The sequence below is a fragment of the Macrotis lagotis genome, chromosome 3 (genome assembly GCF_037893015.1).
Source record: "Macrotis lagotis isolate mMagLag1 chromosome 3, bilby.v1.9.chrom.fasta, whole genome shotgun sequence".
Classification (NCBI taxonomy): domain Eukaryota; kingdom Metazoa; phylum Chordata; class Mammalia; order Peramelemorphia; family Peramelidae; genus Macrotis; species Macrotis lagotis.
Window position 1 is genome coordinate 11004110 of NC_133660.1, and position 18023 is coordinate 11022132.

General features: G+C 34.8%; 1 protein-coding gene across 1 annotated transcript in view; it reads right to left on the reverse strand.

The window, feature by feature from the left end:
• The window catches only part of PPP3CA (protein phosphatase 3 catalytic subunit alpha), a 353655-nt gene that overhangs the window by 168074 nt on the left and 167558 nt on the right, over positions 1-18023 (reverse strand). Inside the window, 1 exon segment of the mRNA XM_074228106.1 lies at positions 16350-16550. Coding sequence (XP_074084207.1) covers positions 16350-16550 — 201 coding nt within the window.

The following is an 18023-nucleotide window of genomic DNA, read 5'->3' on the forward strand; positions in this document are numbered from 1 at the left end:
TGCACAAATGTATCTCCCTGTGGTAGAGATGGTAGGAAATATTAAAATATTAGTGCTTATCTTCTCAAAAGTCAAAGGGAAGTACCATTATGATGTCAATGAGAAGCAAAAAAAGATGTATCAAGAGGATGCCACCAGGTGGCATCTCAAATCACTTAACACATTTAGAGGTACTGAATTCTTTAATAACAGTTAGATTGCCTGAAACAAAATTCTTCTTATGAAATCATAACAGATTTCATATCTTTAAAATGTCAGACACTACTCACCAAGCTGGAGCAATCCAATAAAGTAACAAGTATACTTTAATTAAAATGGACAGATCTTTAGTCAGAAGAGAGTATAAATAATGCTGAATAAAGTTTATTATGTATTTTCTTTCAGTGAATTACTTCATTACAAATAAACTCAAATGAAAAAGTTGGCTGCTAGCTCAATAAGTGCACTTTATTCTTTATGGCACAGATAGCCCTCATTCACCAATGTTCTTTTTATTCCTTCACTAGTTTCAACTCTTAGTCAAGGTGAATGAAAACCTAGATGTGAACTGAAAAGTATTTCACGGTACATCTAATCAATTCATATCTCATAAGATCTAGTACTCATATCCAAGTTCTTTCAAAAGTTATAAGAAGTCTGGTGACGTCACCTGATTTCTCAATCAGAATGTTAAAAGAAAACCAGATTTAAGAGGGGAAAAAAATACCTCATGTCAGGAATTAGAAATGGAAGAGGTAGATTCAAATCCTTACTCTGACCCTCATCATTTTAAGGACCTTGGACAAGTCACTTAACATTTGAGAATCTCAGTTTCCTCATGTGTAAAATGAGAAAACTGAACAGAAGTTTTCCATGGTCCCTTCCTCTCTGAATTTTGAAATCTCCATCCTTTTATATTTTACCCAAATGTTTCATTTGATAGCAGTATTTAAAGTTTTTTGTAGACCATAAAGTTTTGTTAGTTCTAAGGGTACAGAAAGATATTATTGCTATTTCCAAGAGAAAGATATTTGTAGCAAAATAAAAAGTTACTAGTAAAGGACAAGTGAATAATATGCTTTTATCTATGGTATCATGAAAACTAATGATTAAAGGATAAAATTAACCAGGTATTTTTCTACTATAAGTAGTAAAAAAGGAGAAAACATTTAACAATTCTAATAGTAAATTGACTAATTCTATTTATCTAGAGTTTAAAAACCAAAAAAATATTCACCAGAATGGCTCGAATTCTTTCTGTTTTAAATTTGAAGAAACAAATTGCTTATAAAGCCATTTCAAAGTTACCAGCTTTTAAATCTCTATTTGGATGTGTATCAAAAAGTGAACATTTAAAGTGCAATATTTCCTACATCAAAGTAATGGTTTTCAGTATAGGGAAATCATCAATTATGAAAATTTACTTCTCCTTACCAAGTCTCTAATAAAATAGACACTTCTTATGAAAGACTTTGCAACTGAGAGCTTGAAAATTACCCAACATACACATACAAAGATCCTGGGGAAAGTAGAGTTTTGGCAGATTTGAATGCATCCTGCCATATTGTGTCTTGTGCCTTAAGCTCATTAGTCCTAGGATGTTTTCATTCTCATTTTCTAGAGCTGCCATCAATATAATAACTGGCAGTCCACTTTGTAGATCTTTGTTTAATATAATCATTTATATCAAGCAATTGGCATTTCCATTTTTATACATCTTCAGAAAGAATTCTGGTTTCCCTTAGTGACAATTACTGAGGGATCATTTAAATCTATGGGAAGCACTCAATGAATAGAGTTCTGAACTTGAAATCAGGGAGATGAATTCAAATGTGATCTTAGGCAATTAACAGCTGTGTGATCCTTCACAAGTCACTTAACCCTGTTTGCCTCAATTTTTTTCCTTTGTAAAATGAGTTAGAGAAGGAAATACAAACTATTCTAATATCTTTGTCAAGAAAACTCCAAATGAGATCATGAAGAGTCAGACAACCAAACAACTGAACTGAACCATTTTCAACTAGTATTACTTCTAAATGGAAAGAGCAGCACCAGTAGGCTGCTTTTATTAATCCTAAATACATGTGATGCAATCTGTGAGGTCTCTCTGCTTTGTTCTTTCACTCTTGAATCAGTTTAATTTTATTAATATTGTCTGAGGTTCATGGGTATTTTCTGAATAGTAGTCACTACACCTCTATAGTTGCCAAATCAAAAAAAAATCATGTTGAAGGTAACATGGTATTATGGATAAAGTTGAACTAGGAGCTTAGAAGAAATGAGTTTAAATTGTGCCTCTGAAATCTACTGGTTATGAGACACTGGGCAGTCCAGTCCCTCTGTTAACTAGGTGACCTTCAAGACTCTAAGTTGCAGAGAAGGCACTAACCTGCATTGGTACAGGGAACTTGACCAGAATCCTTCTTGATCTTGATCCTGATCCAAGATTTGATTGTTTCTAAGGTACTTCCCAACACCTACAAACTACGGTTCTATGGAATAAGGAAGTAGAATTCTAAGTGACTAGTCATGCTCTATCACAAATTGACCACAGATTGACCTTATTGTGATATTATTCTGACTTGTTTATATAGTAGTCACACATACGGCTAATGTTATTGTTATAAAGAATATTTTCCTTTTTGGATGAAGGATATAGTCTTTTAAATCAGAGGACAGATTAAGCACTTTGTTCCCATGAAAACTTCTATTATGATGATACTATAAACATAAAGTTTTAGTCAGCTTCTACTCACAGTTTTGCTGACCTCCTTCCTCCACTCCTACATTGGTTAACAAATATTTATTAAGCGTATATTATGTGCTCAGATGCTAGGGGGGATACCAAAAAAAAATAAGACAACATTCTCCAGCGCATATAATTTAAAATTGAGTAGCGATAAATTGTGTGAGGTAAATATGAAACAATTGGGATTTCAAAATATTATGTATAGGATAAAGAATAATATGTAAATCATTCAATATCATCTCTTATTATCTCCTTTGTGCCAAAGATTGGCAACACCAATCACTGTTCTTGGGTTCTTCCCTTGATCCCATTTTCTCTATCCTCTTCTGGAAAATTTGATCCCTTAGTAATAATCTTTCTTCCCCCTCCCCTTATTTTCATTTACTCAGATTTTGGAAACTCTATCTATTTGTCTAACCATACAGAAATAGAAATATTTGCATGTATAGGTTATATCAGATTGCTATTTTGAGGAAGGGAAGGGAAAGGGGGAAGGGAGAATTTTTTACAAAAATTAATCCTGAAAATGATCTTTACATGTAAGTAGGAAAAATAAACTCTATTAAGATAAAAAAATTAAAAAAAGGAAAAGGGAAGAATAAAGTTCTGATAATATAAACAAACAAAAACTTTGTTCCTATCTAGATGAGTTCAAAGACAACCTCAGACTCTGACTAGGTATATGACCTTGGGCAAGTCATATAACCTCTGTTTGTCTTAATCTGCTGGAGAAAGAAAGGCCAAACAGTTCTAACATCATGGTCAAGAAAACCCCAAAGACACTACAGTTCATAGGGTCACAACATGACTGAACATCATCCAGAGTAGATTTCATAATCTACATTTTTGGTTAACTTTAAATATGCAATAAGTTGAAAGTTATTATAGCTATTAAATTTCTATTGGGGGCCGCTAGGTGGTGCAGTGGCCCTGAAGTCAGGAATACCAGAGTTCAAGTCCCACCTCAGATACTTAATAATTACCTAGCTGTGCGGCCTTGGGCAAGCCATTTAACCCCACTGCCTTGCCAAAACTTAAAAAAAAGTTTGGTTTTGTTACTTAATATAATATTTACTTAGATTGATAATTGTTTACTAAACTAGTTTAATAATAATAATCTTCCTAATATTTAAAATTTAGATATATATTACAAATAATGAAAACAACTTTAGTAAACAATTATCCCAGGAATTTCATTTATCTGAAACCAAAATGTGTGGCAAAGATCTGCTTGAATGATTAATTTTTATAATCCCAGGAAGAGAATATAGGCTTATGATTTGTCCCTATTAGAGTAGAATAGAGGCCCAGGGAAGGTGAAAATGACCCAAGAAAGAGGAGGTCAGAGTAAACCTGAGAATGGAACCATGCCTCCTAGTTCTCTGGGCAGAGATCTATTTTTTTTTAAGTTGAAGGCCAGAATTGGGAGGAGCAGAGATCACAGAGGAAGGATTTGATGATATCACCCAGGATGGCAGAAAACAGCCTCTGCCCTCCTCCCCCTCTTCCATGATATAGTGGTGCAAGCAGGAGAAGAGACACCAAAATAGATACCTGGCCATGAGCCAGGCATTACAGGTTTACACAATGAGGTCACAGATGAGCAAAATGGCTTACAAGATCTATTTTGTCTCCCCATATTCTACTCCTCTCTGTGACAGAAGATAACATGAGAAAAGCAAACGGTATTCTTTTTGGTCCCAGAATTTTCAGCATTTTTAGTCCCACTTAATTCTCCCAAGAGAGCAGGTCTGGGGAATTCTCCTAATTGACGTCAGCTGCCTTAAGGGAAGGCATGCCATGACCTTAAACTTGGCCACAAGTCCACTCTTGGATCCAGGAACAAAGCCAGAGGGTTCTCCTGGCAACGGCAAAGCATGCTAAATGGAAGGCATTGGCATAAGAGGGAATCCTGTGCTCCACCAGGGACAAATCCCCTGCTTCAGGAAACAGACAAATTGTGGAGATTAGCAGTTTGCCCAGCGGATGGTGATATGTCCACTCAGCACAGAGATCAGTCAAAATGGGCTTTCTGAATAACACTGAGCAGACACAAATTGTGGATGCCAGGCCTCTGCCTTGAAAATCTGAAAGAGGGAATGTTCTCTGCAATGAGAGCAAAGGATGGATAGAAAATAAATGAACTTCAAGGTATACTGTTGAAAAGTAACACTCTCTAGATCCTAACAAAAAATTCCTTAAAAGCTACTGATGAAAAAAGCAAATTCTAATCAGAAACTTGAAGTGGAAGTTCAACAGGTGTATCCCTGAACTAAAAAAAGGGGGGATTTTAAAAAAATAATATCTGGACTAAAGGAAATTTTATTAACTGCACTATTAGACTAGAGACTCCGAGGATAAAAACCTGGAGAGGAGTCAAATTCCATCTCTAATAAGCTGTGTGACCCTGGGCAAGTCACCCAGGGTCAGGTTCCCAATTAAAAAGTTAGGACTTGACAGGGTTGAAAATTATTTCTATAAATCCCTGCTACTATTGGAAATGAGCACATAGAAGACTTAATAATGACATTTTCATAAATTCTTAAACATAGATAAAATTAAATTCTTAAACATAGATAAAATTAAACATAGATAAAATTCTCTAGACTTCCTAGTTATTTATTGAGTCCACTTCCTACTCTTCAGTCTGATAGTTAAGGTCCTCTATAATTGTGACCTCTCTACCTTTTCAAACTTAAATAATGTCACTCCCCCTTAACATAGTCTAAACTCTTGTCAAACTAGGTTGATCTTGATACCTAGGAAGATAAGCAATGCTTTCTAGTCTCCTTTCCTTTGCTACCTCAGATTCCCATAAATTAATTTCTTTTGTCTGCTTTTTTCCAAGTCAAATTCCTACCCACCCTTTTAAAAAGCCCATTTTAAATGTTCTTTCTTTGATGTCTTATCAGATCACCCTCTCACTACTCCTTGGGCTTCAGAGGGCATTTTGGTATATATATATATATATATATATATATATATATATATATATATATATATATATATATATATATCCCCTTAATGAACCTATCAGAGATTAGTACATTCTATAGGCATGGAAGCATTAATAAAGATATGAATCTTACCTAACTTTTTGCAAGGCAAATGGGGTTAAGTGGCTTGCCCAAGGCCACACAGCTAGGTAATTGTTAAGTGTCTGAGACTGGATTTGAACCCAAGTACTCCTGACTCCAAGGCCAGTGCTTTATCCACTACGCCACCTAGCTGCCCCTTACCTAACTTTTGAATTCCATAGCAGTACTTAATGATAATCAATACACAACAAGAATAAATGATTTTTAAAAAACTGATTATAGGGGTGGCTAGGTGGGGCAATGGATAGAGCACTGGCCCTGGAGTAGGGAGGACCTGAGTTCAAATCCAACCTCAGACACTTAACAATTACCTAGCTGTGTGGCCTTGGGCAAGCCACTTAACCCCATTGCCTTGCAAAAACTAAAAAAAAAAAAACCTAAAAAAAAACCTGATTATAGTCTAAATGATCAATTCTAAGGTCTGAATAGGTTGAAGACTAAAAGTCAGTTTATATTTCTACCAGACTAGGATTTCACTTATTTCATCAGGCAAACAATAAGAAATAAAAATGTATGGAAAAGAAATGGAAGCAGACATCTAGATTGTAAAGACCATTATTTCTGACTATCTGGGACTCTAGCTGCTATTTTGCTTACTATTTTCTCAAGAGTTTTCCAGTTGCAAAGATATAAAATAAAAATACTTGCACATAGAACAGAGAAAGACAAAGTATATTCAGATACTCTATTTACACATTATGTGTTGCCCCCCCCATTTACATTTTCTCAATTCCATTTCCAAAAAATAAAATCATGTGGGCATAGTTTTCAAAACGATAGATATCTTTTCTTATTTTCTTTTCTGCCATCCATCTCCCCTAAAATAGAACCTATTGCCTTCAAAGATTCTTCTGAGTAAGACATACTGACTAGCCCTAACTCCTTTCATTCCATAAGAATACCCCATCCTTCTCAACTCCATTTTTCCTTAAATTTCCAGGAAAATTGGTGTAGCATGCATAGACTTCTGACATACCCCGAATTCTGCTATGGATATATCAACACTAAACTAATGTTCAATACAATATGCTTAATCCCAAAATAATATGACATGTGGAAGGAATTCCTAAATATTAAAATTACTTTTTAATTCATACTGAATTCAATAATTTCTTTTTCTTTTGTTTTATCTCTCTCTCTCTCTCTCTCTCTCTCTCTCCAATAAAGGATATAACCTTCCCTTAAAGCTGCTTCAACTTTTCACTGTATTAGTGTTTCAACATTAATTGAAGAAAGACATTTTAGGAATGCTCAAATACTCAAATGGATCTCTGATCTGAATGGTAGGAGTATTTCTTCTAACAATGATGATTGCAATCCACCTGCTGAAGGAAATGGCAAAACATTCTAGTATCTTTGCCAAAGAAGCCCATGGACTTGGTCATGAAGAGTCAGTCATGATTGAATAACAAAACAGCAATAACAACCTCCCTAGGAAATGGTGTCCTGACTGGTCAGTCAACCACTGCAAACACCAATATAGCTAAAAGCTTGCACTAAGCTAATGGCTATGTGAGTACTGAAAAGGGAATGAAAGGGAGAAAAGATGAAGTGAAAGCAACAAAATTGGACAATTGACTGGATGTGCAAGATGAGCGATCAGACACAGAAGATGCCAACAAGGTTGTGAACCTGGATGACTGGAAGGATTGGGTTACCCTTCCCTAATAAACAAGATCAGTGGAAGGATTGTGGAAAAGATAATGTAATGAGATTTGCAATCTACCTCAAGTCATAAATAATGAAGAGGGTGAAGCTGGAGCTTTGACTCTTTGAGCACTAAGAATGAACTGTCTCCCAAGGGATTGCCTGCACACTTGATACATCGGAAATGCTATATAATTATTAGCTACTATTACCTTGCTACACTCTGATTAGTTGGTCACATGTTAATTGGCTCCTTTGAGGACAGGCCATGGCCACACAAGGAATCCTAGGCCACATTTTGGAGATCACTAGTTAGACAAAAGGTATTCATCTTCCATTTGTTTATGGCAAACTTGTCTGTGTATGCACGTGTTTGATTGTGGAGCTCATCCAGGAAGTTCCAAAATGTTCAGTCTTGACGTAATCATTATAGTATCAATTACAAACACCCTTTCAGGGTAAACCTCTTTAGCTTGGACTCTCCTTCATAAGAATGGTCAAAACCTTTATCAAAAGTGTATCTTCTAATTTTAAACTTCACTTGAGACTCAGAATGAGGAGGTTCTTAAATAAAGCTAGCTCTGCTGTTCATATCTTTCAAGGAAATTCCTAAAGTTTTGACTTGTATATGGTAGAAATCTGATTGAAGGAAAGCCTTTTCTGAGGTATTTTTGCTCTCCTGAAACAATGCTTTATTATAGTTAACAAATTATTTATATGATCAGATATGGAGCTCTACATCTTTTCTTTTAACTGTACATATTTCAATCAATTGTTTTGTAGTAAATACAAGTTACTACATTTAAGATCACATGCGATCAGTAGGAAAACTAATTATAATTATATTCCTAATGGAATATTATCTTTTAAATTCCTTCACGGATGTCCCAAGGCATGTATCAATTATTTTTATACAAGGTTTTTTTTTAAAGATGGAAAAGGAATTCTTATATATCCATAATTTCCATTCTCTCAATTTTTTCATTATCTTCCCTGCCCTTTCAGATACCTTGTTAATCAGTCCCTCAACATTTTCATGATTCTATTTCCTCCAGCAGAGGAAATAGAGATCATTTTATGATCTGTATCCCATCTAGTACAGATGTTCTTGTCATTTGTTTTATTTTTTCTATCTTCAGTGATGTAGCTACCTTTTCTGGAAGCACATCTAGGACTCTGATACTGTTGATATCCATGTGATTGCATTGGTTATAATGCATTGGTTATAAAAAACCTTCTTGAAATGCTTTACATCTTTTATAGGTTTGGTGTCCTCCTTTCTATTTATATTTTCTTAAGGAAATAAATGAACAACCAACTCTGCTATGAAGAGATGTGACCCAGCTGGTACAGTGAATAAAGTACTGGTCTTTAGTCAGAGAGACCCAAGTTCAAATTGCTGACAGTGATCAAATCGCCTAATTCACAGAGTTATTGTGAGGACTAAAAGTTATAAACCTTGAAAAGCATGTTGCAAACCTTAGACTGCTGAACATTTATGATGATGATGATGATGTCATATTTTATCATAGCATATTTTATTATGTCATAAAACATTATATTCTGACATAATAATTTACGTTGTATTATATTGTATTACATTATATTTATCTTTAACATTATTCTGTAAGTGTATAAATATCTTCTGTGAATATATATGTAAAAAAACAAGATGGAACAATTATAAAGTCAGACATATGGAGAAATAGCTAGCCATAGATGATAGGCATGATAGAGATTAGATAGATAGATGGACAGATAGACAGACATATAGGGATAAAACACTGCTATTTAATAAAATGAACAAATTTCAAAAAGATCAATCAATTACATGGCTAAGGGCATTCTTGGAATAAGATAAAATGTTTGATAATTGCATTTTAGTAATTTTAGAGGGAAAGCATGAGGAAAAAGAAGTGTAAGATGAGCATAAAAAATTTTGATGTATTTAAGGATAGGATCTGAGGGATGGAGCTTGAATAGGTGATTTCAACAGGATAAGGGTGAAGAACCTTGCTCTACCAACCCAGATTGACACCTTATCTTTGTCTAAAGCACCAAGAAATAATTGACTTGTCTAGGGTCACCTGGTTAGTATGTGTTAAAGGAGGGATTAAACTAGGACCTTTCTGGTTTTGAGGTTCTATATATAATATACCAGAAGTATCAAACACACAGATTGTAGGCCTTGGGTCACCCACAACACTGCCAAGCATGGCCTAAACCAGAATAACATGTAATTCACAAATGAAAAAAATAAATTGGAAAAAACAAAATTTAATATAGGGTTTTCTATGTCCATATACTTCTATACACTTTTGGCTGAATGGTCCCTGTTTGACACCAATGCCCTTTGCCAGACTGCCTCACATATATATAACATTTGATTTTTTCCCCCCAAATATTTAACAGTTATCCTTTCCACAATATGGACACTAGGGGCACAGCATCCATATTATCTGGAAAATCTGTATAAAATTTTTTAGCCTTCCCTTTGTACCAGAAAAGAAGTCTGAATTGTTATGATATTAAAAGATAAAATATTGATAATATACAATACTATGCATATATTTTATGCATTTCTAAGTTTCTAAACTTTTTCTTTATTGTCTGTTGGCCTCATGTCATCCCATGGCTTCCATAAATATCCCAGAAAATTCTCATTTAATTTCTTATGCAATGCCATGATATATTGAAACCATTATGGGGGAAAGTCAAGATGTAGTATGTTCTCAATGTGAGCCTGTGTTGGAATGTCACTGAAGTAAAAGCTGTTCACCCATCCAAGGGGGAATTGTCTAATCTCCTATCCACCTTATACAGCACTTGTGGGTAACCTGAAGCAGACAAATGAACCTCTAACTCCAAGACATTTAAAAACTAATCCGTATTAACCTTCCAAAGGCCATCTCTTACTTAAGTTAAATAAAACTCATTTCTATAACCTTTCCAACCATGTTCTATTTTCCAACCATTTCATCATTATCTTGGGCACCTCAGCCAAGTTCTCCCTTCTTGAGGAGTGACCAGACTGAACTGGATAGGGTATACTGATATAGTTCTGTCCCATGCAGAGTTTATAATGGGAGCGTTATCTCATGCCTACCATATGCTAAACTCCTCCTTAAGTGTCTCCTGACTTGTTTATTTGCTTGTTTGTCTTTTATTTTAAAATTATTTAAAAATGTATTATATTTTGTGAATTGAAGAAAGTTCTAAGAAATTTGCAGTCATTCTCTTTTAGCCACCTTGGAGGGCCATTCATAGGGTAGAGTGGTCTCTAATTTATACAATGATGCAAATGTATCATGTATCATCGACCCTGAGGCAATGAATACACTTTTCTCTACTTTATCTTCAATCACTATTACATCAATCTTCATACTTATATACAAAAGGAAACAAAGATATAATAAAAGCCACTTGAGGCCTCTTAGTATCTTGACCTTTTTAACAAATACAGTAGATGTGATTAAAAAAAAAAGACTTGGATTTTAGATTTTATTTCCAATATAGGTGTCCTACATTACACTGATTGCTTGGTAAAAATTGGGAAATTTATTTCAAGAGGGTTCCCTATCATTTGGGGTCTGATTTCCAATGCAACTTTTTTCTTCTATTCACCTGCAGCTATGAAGTTTCTAGGGTAGAAGCAGTCCTAGTGAACTGGGCTCAAATTCTGTCCCATCTCTGACACACTTAGGGAGGTAAGTAGGATGGGATGGAGAGAATGCTGGACCTGGACTCAGATTCATTTCCTGAGTTCAAATAAAGCCTCAGACACTTACTAGCTACCTGTGAGACCCTGAGCAAGTCACTTTACTCTGTCTACCTTAGTTTCTTTAGCTGTAAAATGAACTGGAAAAAGAAATGACAAACCACCCCAGTATCTTCCAAAAAAAAAAAAAATAAAGAGTTGCAAAGAGTTGGACATGACTAAAAAGCAACTGAATACCTGAATAAGTCATTTAAATTCTATGTACTCTAAAAATTTATGTATGTAAGATGGAGGGATTTGTCATACTGGGAACTCCTCTCCCCCCTTCCAAAAAAAAAAAATCATGGTATTACAGAAGAGACTTCAAAAGTCATCTAGTCTGATCCTGAGCTGAATGAGGATTCCATCTAAACATACCCAATAGTTGGTCACCAGAACCACTTGGAGGTACAAGTTACCTAAGGATGTTCTGACAACCCCTAAATCTGTCAATGGGGTAAGGACTGGAACCTATGCTTTTATGATGGAAACTCATGGATCAGGTGCTCCGGTAGCCCTAAGCTGACCAGGGTACCAGTTTGGGCAGTTCCATTGTACATCTGTGTATATTACTTTATAATTGAAAACTGCTATAATGCTTCCCCCCCCTCCGAGTAATAGGATTTTATCTCTGAGGAGTACAAAGAAGGTGTATCTTCCACTGAAAATTTCCAGTCTAGTGACTCTGGGAAGTGTTTTCTGCTCTAGGTTTTAGTCTGATGGTTTTCCAAGACACTGTCTATATCTGTTCTTTTAAGTCAGAACATCACCATTTATTTTCTGTGTGTATTTGATTATCATATTTATTATTGATACCTTGTGGCAAGGTATTGAATAGACAAAGAGTGGCCTCAGAGCCAGAGCCAGGAAAATTTGGGCTCCAGGCCAACAACTTTGGTTCTGTCCTTGTAATGTGACCCTGGCTAGGTTACTGAAAGACTACATGCTGTCCAACAATTGCAAAGGTAGTTTCCTCATTTGGGAGTTTTTTTATCTGAATGAAATAACAGGTCCAGTGCCTCCCTAGCCTACTATCTAGCAGCAAAATGTCAATATATAAATATATATATATACATATATATATATACATATATATATGTATATATATATATATGTATATATATAATTAGAATTGTACATAAATCCTGGATAGTCAAAAGGGAAAAAAAAGGTAATAGCAAAGATTGAGAAACTCTTCCAAATTGATTTATATGGATTTCTGTTTTCAGTTAAGATTATTAAGTCAAGTATACATAACAGAACCCTTTTAAAAATTAATAATCACATGTGAAAAAATAATGACTTTATAGACATTATCAAAGTATCTTCACTATTTGAGAGTGAATTTTATTTTTGTTATGTTATTCAATAAACCTCGAAATTTTTTTAATTCTCTTTTAAGAATTTTAATAAAATGTTATATTTATTTTCGGGATAGAGATGAGAATAACAATTCATGTTTCTACCTCACAGATGAAAAAGTTAAATACAGATCTTATGAACCAGGTAATTATGGTTCCAGTAATTTGAACATTACAAATGGCATCTTATATAATGATATCATTTTAATAATAGTGATATCATTTAATAATGATATTATTTTAATTATAATGATTGTAACAATAATAATAAAAACTAACATCTATATAATACTTTAGAGTTTTCAAAGTGATTTAAAAGTATCAACCCATTTAATCTTCATAAAAACTTTGAAATAGATGCTATTATCCTTTGTATTTTACCTTAGGGAACCAAGACTGAGAGAGATTAAGTGACTTGTTCAGGGCTACACAGCTAATAAAGTATCAGGTTAGATTTGAACTCTAGACTTAAGGACTATTGCTTTATCCACTGAACCACCAAGCTGCTTAGCGACATCACAAAACTCAGGACAGGAAGATACATTCAAAATCATATAAACTCTCCTCCCTTCATGATTGAAGCAATTGAGACCCAGAAAACTCAAATCATCTTTTTCTTCCTGGAAAAAAAATGGAATCAGTGGCTGTATTTGTTATATGTAGATTTAAGAGATGGAAGGGACCTGAGAGGCAATGTAATCCAATCCCTTAATTTTACAAATGAGTAAACTGAAGTTAAGAGGCAACTGCCCAGGGTCACAGAGGGTAGCATCAGAAACTTCATGGAAAACTATCTCCGTAGAACAGTTTCATAGATACTAGGAGAAGAATAATTGGATATAAAGAGAAGGCAATCTAATTCAATACAACAAACATTTAAAGGACTTACTATGATCGACACCCAATTTTATAAAATAAATGCAAAAAGGAAAAATGACAAAATAATTTCCTGGAAAAAAGTTATAGTTTTAGAGATTACACAAGTATATTAATAACTTTGATTTAAAAAAATACTCTCTTTTGCTTTTCTTTGGACCTTCAGAGCTTAACATAGCATCCAGGTGATTTAAAAATGTTTGTGGATTTGTGGACTAAAATGTGAATAAGTATATAAGAGGGGACAAACAAAACAGTGTGAGAGAGCCAAGACAGAAAAATCAACATTAGTTGGGAAGTGGGAGAAAGGGTAAACTCTTGGAAGAGGCAGCTATAATACAGCAGTAATTGAATTTTTTTTTATTTTTTTATTAAGGCAATGGGGTTAAATGACTTGCCCAAGGTCACACAGCTAGGTAATCATTAACTGTCTGAGGTCATATTTGAACTCAGATCCTCGGGGCCAGTGTTCTATCCACTGTACTACCTAAATGCTCCAGTAATTGAATTAAAAAAAAATTTTTTTCCAGTAATTGAATTTTGAAGCGGATTAGTATGAGTTCACATTTCAGATCTATTATTTGCTATGTGATGCTGAATAAATGATTCTTTAATCTCTCTTCATGTCAGTTTCCTAATCTCTAAAATAAAGGAATAGGACTGAGTAATTTTTACAATTCTGTCTAGTTCTACGTCCTCAGAATCCATAGAGGAGATAACACCTGAATTTGTTGATGAAGGATGAAGATGGCGTCAGGAGGCAGAGATATAAGGGAAAGTGAAAGATAGGAGCAGGGAACTGTCAAAATCTGATTGGAATCTAGAAAGCAGAGAAGGGCAACAGTCTTAAAAAAAAAGACTGGGAAAATTGATTATAATGAGATGAGGGAAATAAAGAGATTTGTAATTTAGGCAACAAGAATCCACAGTAATAACACTAATAACAATAACAACTGATATTTATGTAGTGCCTTAAAGGTTATATATATGTATATATATATATATAATGGTAATTACCATTACTAATAATTATTACTACCAATAATTAAAATTCATAAGTATATATAATTTTAAAGATTACTTTGGCAATCATATGAAGGTTGAAGTGAAAAAGGAAGACATTTAAAGTTGCAAAACCAGTTAGGAGGCTTTTACAATAGTCTGAGTGAAAGATAATGAGGGTTTGATCAAGGGTGGTGGCTGAGAGACTACACAGCAGGACTATGAATGATACTGCAACAGTAAAACAAAACATAGCCCTAAAAAAAATAAAATAGAAAGACTAACAGCTTATAAATTAACAAATGGTCAAGGAGAGAATGATTAAAAGTGATTCCAAAGTTTCAACTTAATTGACTAAGAGAATGGTAGCAACAGCTACAGAAATAGGCAAGCTAGATTTGGAGGAAGATGAGTTTCATTTTGGACAAACTAGGCTGGTGGCACTGTTAGGACAATCAGTAAGGCAAAGACTAAGTGGTTGGAAGTATGGGACAGGATCTTGGGAGAGTTTGAGATTGGAAATATAAATTTAGGAGACACACTAGAAAAGGAGATAATTGTAGTCATGGAAATGGATGAGTTTGCCAAGAAAGAAAGCAGAGATAGAAGATAAGAGGGAATAGTTGGAAAGAAACAAATATTTATGAAGCACCTTTTATACCTAATACAATGCTAAGTGCATTAAATGAAGAAGGAAGTGGATCCTACGCTTGACGAGGAAAGGTGAAGGTAAGAAGAGGAACCAGTAAAATAACAATGAGAAGCAATGATCACAGAAGCAAGTGGGAAACCAAAATTGAGTTATAATGCATAATTGATCTAGTTTAAGCAAGGAAAAAAATTTTTACAGAAAAAAGTCTCCCAGGGATTATTCTTTTCTTTTTTCTTTAGGTTTTATCAAAAATTTACTTCTCAACATTTTGGTGACTCAATCAGAAAGGGAAAAGAAAATAAATATTTATTTTCATCTATGTTAAACATTCCAATCAGCAAGTTCTCTAGAAGCCTTGGATCAAAGAACAAATGACTATCAGTTGGTTCCATATACCAATAACAGAGTTTAATGGCAGTGTTATAATTTTTGACTGGGGAAACAGGGCTCTAAAAACCAGAAATTGGACATGTTGATGTCATTGACACAGAGAAACATCAAGTAATAAAACTACTTTTACTACAGATCAGCACTTCCTCCACAACTTATAGTCATTGAGGGCTCCTTAGAACATGTCAAGTGACACTCCCAGGACCATACCATCAACATATGTTAGGGTAGACTTTGAGCTGAGATCTTCATTGTTTCAAGTTCTCTGTCCTCCATCATGGTACTTCTCAAAGAAGCTCAGACTCAATTAACCAACAAACACACATGATAAAAAAAGCAAAAATGTGCATATAAATGTCACAAATTCTCTCAAAAAAAAAAACCAATGGAAGACATATCCTATGAATAATTATCATTTGAGGATTACTGATTGCTTAGAGTGATCCTTACGGCTCTACTATCCATCCTTTATTTCCATGAGTCATTGATTCTCTTCATTAATAAATAATCTTTCTTATAAATGAAAATATATATTCTCTAATACAATTTCTTCCTCCAACAAGTTTATTTGAAAAATCACTAAAATGCATGATTTTATTTATATATATAGATAGATAGATAGATAGATGATAGAGAGATAGAGATAGAGATAGAGATAGAGATAGAACTAGAGATAGAGATAGAGATAGAGATAGAGATAGAGATAGAGATAGAGATAGAGATAGAGATAGAGATAGAGATAGAGATAGAGATAGAAAAACATTATGGGTCTGATCTTTGGAATCTCATGTATAAGATATGAATGGGTAGTGGACAAGCCTACATCTGTGGGATTTACCTGTGACTGGAGCATCGATGTCCAGTAAATTTTTTTCCTGTCGAAGAATTGAAGCACCCTCTGTTATTATTCTCAAAGCAACACTTTCTTCCAGTCGTCCCTCCTTCATGAGATGTGCCTTCAAGATATCCACCCGAGGTTTGCCATCGTTATCAAACACTTCCTTTGCTGTGAGTCGGTGACTTGGAGGAAAAGGGACAGCTGAAAGAGAAAGGGTCAGATCCTTTAGCATCAAAAATCTCATGCCCACCCTATGAGAGAGACAAAGCATCATAAAACAAATAAATAACTCAACAATCAAGGGTTGCCTATCCAAGGTGCCCACCATCTATTGTGTTAATATAAGTTAAGTCCCTGCAGTATGATCTATAATTGTTATTCTTCCAGTCCATGCCTCACCCCCACCCCACCCCCCATTACTGATCTGCCAAAAGAGGGAACACAATAACATGCTGTTCCCTTTGGCTCCACCTACTTTGGGTAGAAGGAAGCCATTCTCAACACCTCCACCCTGGCCAGCCCTAGGCAAAGGTGGAGTAGCAGGCTTGCCAAATCCCAGCCCTCAATTAGGACTTTCAGTTAAGACTTTCAGTTAAGTCATTGTCTCTGAAATGTAAATACCTGGCCGTGGATATCTTCCCATTAACACCTATGAATAAGAGCTAGTGCCCCAGGACAGAGTAGTATAAAATGTAGAGACTAAAGTCATTGGGCAAGTAGGAAAAGAGAAGGGAAGGACAAATAGAGAGAGAAACCCCAGTTACTGGGAATGGGCCCCCAAGAGCAAATTTAGCCTTCTTCAGGAACATCCAATCACTCCCCACCAAAATTTTACAAATGAAGAAACTGAGGCACAAGGAAACATTGGTCCAAGATCTCAGAACTAGCGCAGAATCTACCCCCCCCCCCCACACACACACATACAGTTTTCTTCATCTTGTATCTTTCTATGGTCATTGTAGACCTTTACTTATATATACCTCCCTTTCTCTTTAGACTTTCACCAGATACTTTCATATGCTCTATAATTCCATTTAATTAAAAGAATAAAGGCAAAGCCAATGGACCTCATAGTGAAGAGGATGTACATCAAAGAGTTGCCTCTGTCAGATAATGGCTGTGTGGCTTTGGAAAGTCACTAAACCCTTTCCAAAACTCTCCAAGACTAGGTTATGGAGCTCCAGTTCATTGACAGGGAAAGCTCTGCACTGAGGGATGGAGTTTAAAAAATGAGCTCTTTTCTTAAATTCAAAATTAATTTTCTCATAGAAAATTATGATGCTTAAATTCCCAGACTAACCTCCTAAAGGACTATTGAACCATGTAATACAGTTGAAGCATTGTATCATATGACTGCAGTACAGGGAGCCATAACTTCACTATGGAGAAGAACTATTTATTGTGATTTTTTTTTTTAGAAGAAAGCTTTTAGAAGAGTCAAACTTGTATATGCTAGCAAGACTCTATACAAGCAGCTCATCTGGTTTATTTTACTTAATTATAAGTTAAAATAATGCATTATAAATATTGAAAAAAATCATTTATTGTCTCCAAATGATCCATGCCATGATGTCCCTGTGTTTCTAATAAGCAGATGGGAGACCCTGAGGGGGATTCTATAGCTCATTAGCACACTAGTACAAGGAATTTGTCCAATTTTCTAATCTCAATGAG